General features: G+C 43.6%; 1 protein-coding gene across 6 annotated transcripts in view; it reads left to right on the forward strand.

The window, feature by feature from the left end:
• The window catches only part of FLNB (filamin B), a 167,348-nt gene that overhangs the window by 69,507 nt on the left and 84,345 nt on the right, over positions 1 to 13,496 (forward strand). For all 6 annotated transcript variants that reach the window (XM_015130622.3, XM_077993245.1, XM_077993246.1 and 3 more), the window contains exons 2-4: positions 2,295 to 2,543; positions 3,940 to 4,037; positions 6,900 to 7,047. In XM_015130622.3, coding sequence (XP_014986108.2) covers positions 2,295 to 2,543; positions 3,940 to 4,037; positions 6,900 to 7,047 — 495 coding nt within the window. The remainder of the gene's footprint in view (positions 1 to 2,294; positions 2,544 to 3,939; positions 4,038 to 6,899; positions 7,048 to 13,496) is intronic.

Genomic DNA, 13,496 nt, shown 5'->3' on the forward strand with positions numbered 1-13,496 from the left:
GGGAAGAACCCATGATATAAAGACTTTCAGTAAAGGAGACAACAAACAGAATATGGAATGATCAGAATTACTATTATGACCCAGACCAAGAGCATCAGCATTACCTGTGAATTTATGGGAAATTCAAATTCTCCTGTTTCACCCCTGGCCTGTTAAATCAGAAACTTGAAAAGCGAGCCCAGCTTTCTGTGGTTTAACAGGTCCTTCAGGTGATTCTGACACCTGCTAAATTTTGAGAACCACTGGTCTAGAGGCAGGCAGGTCTTGCTCCCCTAGGAGTTAAGTTTGATGTATATTCTGGTAATACTGAGAAATGAGCTGGGAAATGGTTCCAAAATCAGGTTATCCTCCCCAGGATCAACAAGACTCATGCTTGCAAAAGAGAGCGAAGAAGAGAAACTAAAAAAAGCAAGAGGCTGTGTGTGAAGCTAGATTCAGACAATTAAAGACAGCAACACATGGCAAAAGATGGGAATTTGAGGAAGTGGGTAGTGAAAGCAATTCTTGAGCTAAATTACAAGAAAAGACAGTGAATTTGTATCTGTTTCCTGTATTTAGGGGCCTGGCTTAAACGTTAGTGATACATTTGGGGAGTAGAAAATGGATGTTGGTGTGAAGTTCTTAAGTTTTGGACAAGGAACTCTGTATTTTCATTTTTCTCTGAGCCCCATGAATTATGTAGACAGTCCTGCTTCGAAGTTATTATTTATACAGTTCATTATAGAGAAAGTCCTCGGGAACCTTAACTTTGAGTGAGGATTGCTAGAATTAGTTTTTCTTACCAGCCACTTCATGATACTCTTTGTTTTTTCCAGGTTAGATGATCAAGTTTTATTATGACTGAATCTGCAACTACAAAATTAATTCTGATTAATTAATTAAATTCTGATGATTTCTCTCTGATGGTTTGGGTGTGGGCTCTTAAAGAGGGTCTTTTGTTGCAAGAAGATAATAACAATAATCAGGTTAATTAAATAAAGCTGTCACCCTTTCAGTTTTGAGTGGCATGCCACGCACCCCTTATCAGCATGTGAGTTGCTTTTCATGTGGTAGTGGTTGGGTTTCATTAAGTGTAGTTTGGCATGTGTTCAACCAGCGTTCAGGTGGCTCTTGGTGGGTGGCTGGGGAGACACGAAGATGCAGACAGCTCAGTCCCTCCCCAGCAAGCGGTTTCAGTTCTGGAGTGAGGTGGGAGCCCAAGGAACTCACACGTAAATGCTGGTGGGAGTGAAGTGCCACCAGCTGTAGAATCTGGTGTCAGAATTATGAGCCACGAGTTGTCCCACAGGAGGATGGGTGAAGGTCTTCCCATCAAAGGAATGGAGAACACACGAAGAGGTCCAGGGGCTCAGGGCAAGATAGTCCAGGAACGAGGAGTCTTTGAGCCTGCAGTATGGTGAGTGGGAGTGGCAAGAGTGGAAAGCGGATCAGATGGGTGTTGTGTAGGTTCTGAGGTGCTATATGTTTAAGAGCTGACTGTGTGTAGCAGGGACCCTGGTGAATTTGGAAGCACAGAAGTACCTGACGAGAAAGATGGTACCTCTTTCTCCGGGAGGCGGAGGTTGCAGTGAGCCCAGATCGTGCACACGTGCACACACACATGCACACACACACACACACAATCTGGTACACTGTATACTACCAGGTTAGCAGGTTGTTACCTCTGGGATGCAGTCACTCCTTTTTATCATCTATATTTGTGAAATGATTTCTTTCAGTTTTTGAGACAGCATCTCACTCTGTTGCCCAGGCTGGAGTGCAGTGGCGTGACCTTGGCTCTCTGCAACTTTGGCTTCCCAGGCTCAAGCGATCCTCCAACCTCAGTCTCCTGAGTAGCTGGGACTACAGGAGTGAGCTGCCATGCTTGGCTAATTTTTATTTTTTTCTTGGTAGAGAGGGAGTTTTGCCATGTTGCCCAGGCTGGTCTTGAACTCCTGAGCTCACAGCAATCCTCCTGCCTTGGCCTCCCAAAATGCTGGGGTTACAGGAGTGAGCCACTGCACCTGGCCATTATTATGGAAAATTTTAAGCATACAGAAAAGTAGCGACAGTGGTATCTTACGTGCTCATGAACCGATGATCCAGTGACATCCGTTAACAGCATTTTGGAATCATATTTCATCTCTTCTTGTCCTCAGGTGTTTTGAAGCAAATTTCAGCATTACATCCTTTCACTCTTAAGTATCTCAGTATGGTTCTCTAATAGTTGAAGACTCCATTTACATTTATATAAGGAGCATAATTTACACTTGTGTAACCCAAAGGACTGACCAAGCCTGTGCCTCTCTCCGCAGATAGCAAAGCCATTGTGGATGGGAACCTGAAGCTCATCTTGGGTCTGGTGTGGACGCTGATCCTCCACTACTCCATCTCCATGCCCGTGTGGGAGGATGAAGGGGATGATGATGCCAAGAAGCAGACGCCAAAGCAGAGGCTGCTGGGGTGGATTCAGAACAAGATCCCCTACTTGCCCATCACCAACTTTAACCAGAACTGGCAAGATGGCAAAGCCCTGGGAGCCCTGGTAGACAGCTGTGCTCCAGGTAAGTGCGCAGGGCTGCCTAAACCATCTGTCCAGGATGGGGGCATGTGGGTCCCAAACATTCTGGTTTTCAACAGGAATGCTATCTTTGCCTTGATTGGCGTATTTCTCCAGGTCTTGGCCCATTATAAAACGGCTAAGGAAACTAAAACTGGCTCTGTTTACCCTTCCAAGGGCAGATCTTCTAGATATATCCATAGACATGTTTGAGCATCAAGTTGAACCTTTTATCCAAATTCCAATGAAGGAGTTGGTGCTTAGAAGCAAGACTTGGGTTTAGCTTCCAGACTCCAAAATCCTGTGTCTTCCCACATTGGTGCTCAGTTTCTTGTTGGATTTGGAGAAACATTTGGTCCTATTAGGTGGCTTGGCATGAAAATCTAAAAACTTCCATGGAGTGGAAAGTACCCATTTTTATTAACCACTGGTTTGACTATATATGGCATTCTCCACCCTTTTCTTTCTGTGTTACTGTGAAATAGCACTTGGTCAGGATTCAACTGGAGCCTTTTCCACCCTTGATAGGCTGCTTATTTCTTAGTGGCTGAGTGTATATGAAGGCTGTAATTATTCCCACTGGAGGGTTTAGACTGATGGGTAGAAAGACCAGAGCCAGAGTTTACACACACACCCCCTAAAGTTGATTTTAATAATAAAAAAAAAAGGTATTAATCATATTTTCCATTTACTGTGTATTCTGTATTTACTGGGCACATTAGTATTTAGTTAGTGGTTCTTGACATACTCAAAGCAGAACTAGTGTAGTTGGGTAGGGGAGGGCTGAAGGCCTCATTCTTCCTTGAGCGTCTATAAGTTGGTGTCATCCAGGAAAAATTCAAAGTGCAGCATTAATTGATTTCCTAATATCCTCTTTTTTACTTCCATTTAAGGACACATTTTAGGATACCTCTTTCCAATTTAAACCTGGGAGTTTTTACTCTAGGCCTTTACCTCTTGTGCTTATAAAGCCTTTTAAGATAATTCTAGGTTTGCACCTTTGAGCAAGTGGGTTTTTGAATCACACAGGATGCTACTCTAGACTTTTTAGGTATATCCAGGAATAAAGTTAAAAAAAAAAAATCCCTCCTGCATAAAGGCACCGGGCTTTTTCCAAGCTTTGTTTATTTTTTAACACCACTCCTTCAAGGAATGGATAATCCCCATCTTCATGCAAGAACATAGCACCCAGAGGAGAAGTCTCAGTGATGGAGGATATTTTATACCCTGGCACACTCATACCTGTGATACTTTTTGCCTATTAAATATATGATTCGCTCAGATTTTGAAAAAATCATTCTCTGAACTAAAAGAACAAATGGGGTTAGTTTAGGCACATGGTTTCCTTTAATCTGTTTGATCAGCTAATGCTAAAAGCATCTTTTGTGTTCTGTTAACAGGTCTGTGCCCAGACTGGGAATCCTGGGACCCGCAGAAGCCTGTAGATAACGCACGAGAAGCCATGCAGCAGGCAGATGACTGGCTGGGTGTCCCACAGGTATGCACAAGTGTGCCAGGTCCTGTGAGGTTGCCCCCACCACTAGCTTGTCCTGTGGATGCCTTCCTGGGTCAGGGAGGCAGCCCGACCTTCTTGGCATTGAGACTTAAAAGAGCATTGCCTGTGATGCGCTCTCATCTTCCTCAGTTTACCCATAATAGTAGGTTCTTATTGACTTAGGTGCTTATAGATCTTAGTGTGTTGGTTTAATGTAGATCATCTAGAAATTTTCATGTCACTCTTCTTTGTCACACACTGGCAAATTTCCTAGTATTTCTTCTTTAAATATTTTGAAGGCTACCTTTAAACCCCAGACTACAAATATGAACCCTAACTATTAGGTTGAGCCATAAGAAATTGATAGTATTTGAACATTTTTCAATCTACATTTTAAAAGGTAATTTTAATCCAGTAGCTTAGGAAAAGTCACAGGACTTAAAACTTTTGGTTTTTTTTTTTTTTTTTGAGATGGAGTCTCGCTCTGTCGCCCAGGCTAGAGTGCAGTGGTATGATCTCGTCTCACTGCAACCTCCACCTCCCGGGTTCAAGCAATTCTCCTGCCTCAGCCTCCTGAGTAGCTGGGATTACAGGTGCATGCCACTGCGCCTGGCTAATTTTTGTATTTTTAGTAGAGACAGATTTTACCATGTTGGTCAGGCTGGTCTCGAACTCCTGACATCATGATCTGGCTGCCTCGGTCTCCCAAAGTGCTGGGATTATAGGTGTGAGTCACTGCGCCCAGCCGACTTAAAACTTTTAAAAACATGTAAGCCGGGATAATCCACCATTAATGGAAACTCTGGAATAATCTCTATCACCCGTAATTCTATCATAGGAATATAACAAGAGGACTCAGAAATCAAGTAAGTCTTGGATACAATCTACAGTAGTCACATTGCTTAGTTGAAGTCTGATCTTCCTAGCTGGGAGGAAAACCAGTGTTTTCTTTCCAGAAACTCCCTCTAACAGTTAGGCACCATGAGTCCCGTGTCCAAAGGCTAGCCAGGGAAGATTACAGGTAGCCAGTGCCATGGGACTGATGGCCTCGCTATAGGCTGCACTGAGGTCTGAGTTCAGTGTATTTTGTAACAGGGTCCCTTGGAAGGTAGAACAACATGCCTGTTTCTTTGGTTTGGTTTTGGAGTCATGTCTCTCTTACATGGCCCATTTGTTTCTTGGCTCGTCCACTCAGGAAGTGGTGTGGTGTGTTTTTCATCTCCGCTTAAACCTAAACCGTCTCCTTTTTACGTTCATGTGATGTTGGCATGGGTGAAGTTGTTGAAGGAGCTGCCGGGAAGAAATGCCAAATCGACACACATCCTACTTTTTATGGAATGTATTGAAGGCGACTGTTCAAACCCAAGTAGCTCTTTTGTTCCTGCAGGCTAATGGTCAGAATGTTTTCTGGTGCTTTTTATCACATGGGGAGGGAAGTTGGACACGTCTGTTGTTCGTTGCACATGGTAAACCTGGTTCATGAGACAGAGCCTCTGTTCATCCGAGGAAGTGTGATTTATCTCCTTAGCACCATTACTGGAGGCAGGGAGGACTCTGCATGCTGTTTAGGGCTGGGTCAGGTGATGGTACTGAAATTGAGGTGGCACCTTCAGGGAGGTCACCTGTCTAGGATGGGTCTAGTCTTGCTCCTAAACTGAATGTCAAGAGAAATTCACCCATTCCCTATTTATTTATTTATTTATTTATTTATTTATTTATTTATTTGAGACGGAGTCTTGCTCCGCCACACAGGCTGGAGTGCAGTGGCACAATCTCAGCTCACTGCAACCTTCGCCTCCTAGGTACAAGCAATTCTCCTGCCTCAGCCTCCCGAGTAGCTAGGACCGCAGGTGTGTGCCACCGTACCCGGCTAGTTTTGTATTGTTAGTAGAAATGGGGTTTCACCATGTTGGCCAGGGTTATCTCGAACTCGTGACCTCATGATCCGCCCACCTCGGCCTCCCAAAGTACTGGGATTACATGCATGAGCCACTGCACCCAGCCTTTTCTTTTCTTTTTTCTTTTCTTTTCTTTTTTTTTTTAAAAAGACGGCGTCTTACTCCTCTGTCACCCAGGCTGGAGGGCAGTGGCATGATCTTGGCTCACTGAAACCTCCACCTCCTGGGTTCAAGCCATCCTCCTGCCTCAGCCTCTCTAGTAGCTGGGATTACAGGTATCTGCCACCGCACCGGGCTAATTTTTGTAGTTTTAGTGGAGATTGGATTTCACCATGTTGGCCAGGCTGGTCTCAAACTCCTGACCTCAAGTGATTCTCTTGTCTCGGCCTCCTAAAGCAATGGGATTACAGTCATGAGCCACCACCCCTGGCTTCCCAATTTTTTTAATGGCTCCTAATATATTGAGATCACATATCTAATATTTACATGTTGTTTCTTTTTTATTTACCTTTTTTAATTAGTAGAGTTAATACAGATACAGACCATGAATATATGAGCAAAGGAAAAAGCTGGTTAACCTGTGCACTTTTTTGTAACATGCTCTCATCCTGTGTGTGCTTCTTTCTTCATTTTCCTGACTTGCTATAGTTTATCCTTTTATCATTTTTGAAAGCTTTGACCAGAGGAGTAAATGGACTTTTGGGGAATGGGGAGGACAATGAACTTTTGGAAGTTACATGCAGAATTTTTTGGAGAGGGGCCCCTAGCTTTCAAAGGGGCCTGCAATTTCTCAAAAATGGTTAAAAACACTGATGTTGGTCTGTTGGTTTAATGTAATTTCACTTAATTGAGAAGCTGACTCAGTTTCCTAATATTTGTAGTGGTTGATTTAAGAGGCATTTGCAAACACTTCAATAGTTGCAAAGTGATACGTTCTGGGTGTTCATCCACCATGTCATTATCCTAGGTCATCACTCCTGAAGAAATCATTCACCCGGATGTGGACGAGCACTCGGTTATGACTTACCTGTCCCAGTTCCCCAAAGCCAAGCTCAAGCCAGGGGCTCCTCTCAAACCCAAACTCAACCCGAAGAAAGCCAGGGCCTATGGCAGAGGTGAGTGTTGGTCCTCTGATGTTGTGTTGGAGACATGTCCTCTGGTGTTGGAGATGATTTCATGGCTTCAAGGTGATGTTCTCGGAAACAAAAATATATGGGTGTAATCCTCAAAGATACCCCAAGTCTCCTTTACAACACATTTTATGACTGTTTTATTCTGCCTTGTTTTTCTAAGGCTTTAAGAAATCCTTCTGCTTAGATGGAAAGGGCAAGTTTGCGGCTTGGTGATTTTAGTGCAGTAGCCCATTGCTCCCATTTTTCAGAAGAGGAATCATGGGGTAGGGAGTCGGGGTTGTTTGGTTTTGCCCCAGATCACTATAGTCAGTGATGGGGGTGGGCCATCTGGCTGCTGATTCATTTCTCCTTCTGTTACACTAAGACTGCCTCAGATTTCCAGCGGGAGTGGGAGCTATTGTTAACCCCTGGCAGATACTTCCTTGCTAAGACATCCTGTTTATGACTGTGAGGCAGCTGCAAGAACACCGTTCTGCTCAGAACATTATAGTGGGTAGAAGCCATTTCAAGGCGTTTGGCGTTGTGACTGGCACCTGACTTCAGGCACACTAGCTTTGTGAAGAGAACAGTTACATGGCTGCAAAGTGTGGTTTCTGGTAAAGGTCAACACGGCCAGATACAACTTAACGCCTTTTCTATGGGGGAGGGGAAGGAGTGCATTTTATTTCTCATTTTTCATAATTAAGAAAATATCAGCTGGGTGCGGTGGTTCATGCCTATAATCCCAGCACTTTGGGAGGCCGAGGCAGGCGGATCACCTGAGGTCAGGAGTTGGAGACCAGCCTGGCCAACATGGTGAAACCCCGTCTCTACGAAAAATACAAAAATTAGCCGGGTGTGGTGGTGGGCGCCTATAATCCCAGCTACTCAGGAGGCTGAGGCAGGAGGATTGCTTGAACCCGGGAGGCAGAGGTTGCAGTGAGCCGAGATCATGCCACTGCACTCCAGCCTGGGTGACCAAGTGTGTGAGCCTCCATCTCAAAAAAAAAAAATGTTATCCCAGTGGGATAACAGTTATACACACAATATTCTGTATATCTTCTCCCAGAATTGACAGTTGTTACCGTTCTAGCTTAATGGTTTTCTCTTGCCCTTTGTGTGTATTTGCATATGTGTTTGTGTATATGATTGCTGAATTATTTGAAAATAAGTTGCAAGCATGATGACAGTTCTGTCCTCAGTACATCACTAAGCTTCTCCTAAGAATAGGATATCCTCTTGCATAAGCATAGTACTCATTGCCATATGTAAGAAAATTAACAATAGTTTCATATAGTATTGTTTGTGTTCGAATTTCCCTATTGTCCTAAGATTGTCCTTTATAGTTGTTGTTTTACAAACTAAGATCTGATTAAGGTTCACTTACTGCATTTGTTATTTCTCTTTAGACTCTTTTCATGCTAAATAATTTCCCAAAACTTTTTTTTTTTTTAAATGACACTGACTTTCTGAACAGTTAAGGGCGTGTGTCTTGTAGGATGTTCCTTCCCTACATAGGTTCCCTTTGAATAAAGCATTTTCCTGCTTGGTATCAGCTTAGTGTTTTGTTTTGTTTTGTTTTTTTGAGACAGAGTCATGCTCTGTTGCCCAGGCTGGAGTGCAGTGGCACGTTCTCAGCTCACTGCAACCTCTGCCTCCTGGGTTCAAGCAATTTTCCTGCCTCAGCCTCCCGAGTTGCTGGGATTACAGGCGTCCACCACTATGCCTGGCTAATTTATGTATTTTTAGTAGAGATGGGGTTTCACCATGTTGGCCAGGCTGGTCTCCAACTCCTGGCCTCAGGTGATCTGCCCAACTCGGCCTCCCAATCAGCTTATTCTTAAGATGACACATGGCTAGAGCAGTGGTGCTGACCACGTACTATTCTCACCTCAGTGGCCAGGTCTTCTCATCTGACTTTTTGGGCATGATATAGACCAGCAGATAGTTCTGGAAGGAACCCCTTACCATTTGAGGTTCTGTTTGCAGTAAGGTGTGAGGTCTGTGACATCACTTGTGTTATGTAGGGACTAGGGACTTCAGAGCCCTCCTCCCATTCACAGTCACTTGAAGGTTGGCATGTCCTCACTTGCTTTAAAAGTGCTTTCTTTGGCCTGGTTTGGTGGCTCACGCCTGTAATCCCAGCACTTTGGGAGGCCGAGGCGGGCAGATCACGAGGTCAGAAGATTGAGACCATCCTGGCTAACAAGGTGAAACCCCGTCTCTACTAAAAATACAAAAATTAGCTGGGCGTGGTGGTACAGGCTTGTAGTCCCAGCTACTTAGGAGGCTGAGGCAGGAGAATTGCTTGAACCCGGGAGGCGGAGGTTGTAGTGAGCCAAGATCGCGCCACTGCACTCCAGCCTGGGTGACAGAGTGAGACTCCGTCTCAAAAAAAAAAAAAAAAAAAAAAAAGAGGTGGGGCTTTCTTTAAGGCATACCACAGGTGGTGGCTGGAATGAGGAATCTCTGATTGTAAAGATTATGCTTCCTTAATGGCAAAACAGTTGCAAACAACCAAATAAATCCTTTGTGAACCAGATTGGTCAAATGGACTGAATCTAATCAAGGCATAATGTATGTTTGTAATAACCTTATCAGTGGCTGTCCGGCTTCCCTGTTGTTAATGTGAGACGGTTTCCTTTCACGGTGCTATTTTCTAGAAAATGATCACTTGTTACGGTTCAGGAATGTGGCTGGTCATTGCCATTTCCTTCATCTGCCTCTTAGCAAGTGTGGTGCACTTGTGGAGGAAACACACCCTTTTTAAAAAAAAAATTTTTTTATATGTGTGCATTTTGCATTTTTTTAAACTGTGGGAAAATAGCCATAACATAAAATTCACTATCCATTTTTAAGTGTGGCATTAAGTGTATTCACGTTGTTGTGCAAACGCCACTGCTATCCATCTCCAGAACTTTTTCAGCTTCCCAAACTGAAACTCCATACTCATTAAACAATAACACCCCATTCTGTCCTCCCCTCTGCTCCTGGTAACCTTTATTCTACTCCCTGTCTCTGTGAATTTGCTTATTCTAGGTAGCTCCTAGAAGTGGAATCATATGCTGTCTGTTAGATACCTCCTAGAAGTATAGTCACGTGCTGTCTTTTTTTCCTCTGGCTTACTTCACTCGTCATATGTTTTCACGATTCATCCATGTTGTAGCATGTATCAGAATTTCATTCCTTTTTAAGGCTGAATAATAATCCTTTGTATGTCTATATTTTGCTTATCCATTCGTCTGCTGATAGACATTTGGGTTGCTACAATCTTTTGGCTATTGTGAATAATTCTGCTATGAAAACATGGGTGTACAAGTGCTGTTTGAGACCCTGCTTTCAATTATTTTAGGGATATACCCAGAAGTGGAATTGGTGGATCATATGGTAATCCTATATTCAGCTTATTTTTCAGGAGGAAGTGGCCTCACTCTCCTTTTTAAAGTAGGAAGAAAAAATGGTCATATTAGGTGACAGGGTCACAAGACCACATGGGTGGGGCTGTGAAATATTGTTCTTGTCATGTGGTGAGGTGAAAGCCAGGGTCAGTTTTGGTCTCCTCTGTGTGACCACATTGCTTCATTTCTGCCACCTGAGCCCAGGAAGAAAGACTGTTTCATCTTCTTGTTTCTAAAAGATTTGAAAGTGTTGTTTTATTTTTTATTTCCTGGTTGTTTAATAGATGCCAGTTGCCAGCCAGTTAGCATTTGTCGATCTATTCACTGAGCCCTACCTTGCTTAGTTCCAGTGGGTTGAAAGGAGAGAGGGCTAGGGTGAGGTGGGCCTCCAGCCACAGATCTTTGTGGTGGGCTTCCTTGCAGGGTTAACTATGTGAAAAGCATTCGTCCATAAGCTAATCAGAAATCTTTGTAAAAATCTAGTTCTCTATGAAGCATTTACTGTAGAGCAATCCTTAAGCATCCTTCTATCTGAGTAATCAGAGGGGGGCCAGTTGTCTTCTTTCATGGTAAGCAAAGCTCCACAGGAGTTTACAGAGTAGGGGTGTGGTTCAGCCTCCTAACCAACCATGGTTAGCCACAGGTGACCAACCCAAGCCCAGACCTTTGACAAGCTGCAGAGTAAGTTGTTTCTTAGGCTGCTGGAGTCAGGCGAAGTGGGACTTTTAGTATTTTAGGTGCATGTTTATTTACTTATTTTTGTTGTTGTCATTTTGAAATAGAGTCTCACTCTCTCTCTCAGTGTGGAGTATTGTGATGCCATCACGGCTAACTGCAGCCTTGACCTTCTGGGCTCAAGTGATTCTCCCGCCTCAGCTTCCCTAGTAGCTGGGACCACAGGTGTGCACCACCATGCCCAGCTTATTTTTTTAATATTTTATTTTGAGACCAGCCTGGCCATGTTGCCCAGGCTGGTCTCAAAATCCTGAGCTCAAGCAGTCCTCCTGCCTTGGCCCCCCAAAGTGGTAGGATTACAGGCATGAGCCACCATGCTTGGCCATTAGGTGTATGTTTAAATCCATTTGCTTATATCAGTTACATAACCTGACTGTTATGTAAATTTTAAGCAAAAGAAAAATATATGAAATAAAATTTGAAACTCACCTCCCAACTGCCAGTCTCATTTCTGCCTTCAAAGTTTGAGGTATTTATTTCCAGCCTTTTTTCTATGCTGAGTTAAACTGTGTATCTTTTTTGCTTTGCATTTCTTCCTGAGCAGTGTGGGAAGGCTACCTTTTAGACTTTATTTGTAATTCTTTATAATTTTTGCCTTACTTTCTTTTTAGGCAGAAAGATTATCTTATTATATAACAGTCTACGGCCATTTTTTCTTAAACTAAATTATTGGGAAATGAATAGAAATCCAGAGTATAGTAACAAATGACCTAGTGTCTTTAACAGATTTGTAGCAAGGAAAAGGAAGTGATGGAGAGACAGCCAGAGGTTAAATGAGACTTAAGAGACTTAGCAACCATTTGTAATATGTGACCTTATTTGGATCCTATTCCAACTGATGGTTAAAAAAATTCATGATAGCCAGGTGCTGTGGCTCACGCCTGTAATCCCAGCACTTTGGGAGGCCAAGATGGGTGGATCATGAGGTCAGGAGGTCGAGACCATCCTGGCCAATGTAGTGAAACCTCGTCTCTACCAAAAATACAAAAATTAGCTGGGCGTGGCGGTGCATGCCTGTAATCCCAGCTACTTGGGAGGCTGAGGCAGGAAAATCGCTTGAACCTGGGAGGCAGAAGTTGCAGTGAGCCGAGATCGCGCCACTGCACTCCAGCCTGGCGATGGAGCTAGACTCCATCTCAAAAAAAAAAAAAAAAAAAAAAAAAAAAAAAAAAAAAAAAATCATGATAAAGCAGCAGCTCAAGGTGCTGTAAGAAATTAGTGATATTTATAAGATAATTGAAAATTTGAACACTGAATATTTGACATTAAGGAATTATGTTTTTTAATGTGGTATTTGTATTGTGGGTACTTTGAGAGTATCTTTTAAGGATACATAGTGATTGTTTATGGATAAAAAATCTGGGGTCTAGGATTTGTGTCAAAATAATACAGGAAGAGGGAAGAGGCAGGAGTGAAGGTGAAATAAGACCAGCTGTGAGTTGATAGTTGTTGAAGCTGGGTGCAGGAGGTCCACTGTGCAGTGCTCTCTACATCTGTGTTTGGAATTCCTTTTTTTTCTTTTTTTCTTTTTCGAGATGGAGTCTCACTCTGTCGCCCAGGCTGGAGTACAGTAGCGCGATCTCAGCTCACCGCAACCTCTGCCTCCCGGGTTCAAGCAATTCTCCTGCCTCAGCCTCCCGAGTAGCTGGGATTACAGGCATGCACCACCCCCCCCCCCCCCCGGTTTTGTATTTTTAGTAGAGACAGGGTTATACCATGTTGGTCAGACTGGTCTTGAACTGCTGACCTCAGGTGATCCGCCCACCTCGGCCTCCAAAGTGCTGGGATTACAGGTGTGAGCCACCGCGCCCAACCTTTTTTTTTTTGAGCCGAAGTTTTGTTGCACAGGTTGGAGGGCAATGGTATGATCTCAGCTCACTGCAACCTCCGCCTCTGCCTCCTGGGTTCAAGGGATTCTCCTGCATCAGCCTCCCGAGTAGCTGGGATTACAGGTGCCCACCATCACACCTGGCTAATTTTTGTATTTTTAGTAGAGACAGAGTTTCATCATGTTGGCCAGGCTGGTCTTGAACCCCTGACCTCAGCTAATCCACCTGCCTTGGCCTCCCAAAGTGCTGGAATTACAGGTGTGAGCCACTGTGCCCAGCCTAGTTTGGAATTCTTCATAATAAAAAGCTTTTTAAAAAGATAATATTTGAACTTCTGCTCCTGGGAAGATGGAATAGAAGGACTTTTCCTAATTCTTTCTGCTAACTACAACTAAAACCCCTGGGCTATACATAAGGAAAACATAGGGAGACTCTGAAAAAGGATGAGGTAGACCAACCAGGGATCTTGGGACTCGAGGAATGACACAGC

Source organism: Macaca mulatta, chromosome 2 (genome assembly GCF_049350105.2).
Source record: "Macaca mulatta isolate MMU2019108-1 chromosome 2, T2T-MMU8v2.0, whole genome shotgun sequence".
Lineage (NCBI taxonomy): Eukaryota > Metazoa > Chordata > Mammalia > Primates > Cercopithecidae > Macaca > Macaca mulatta.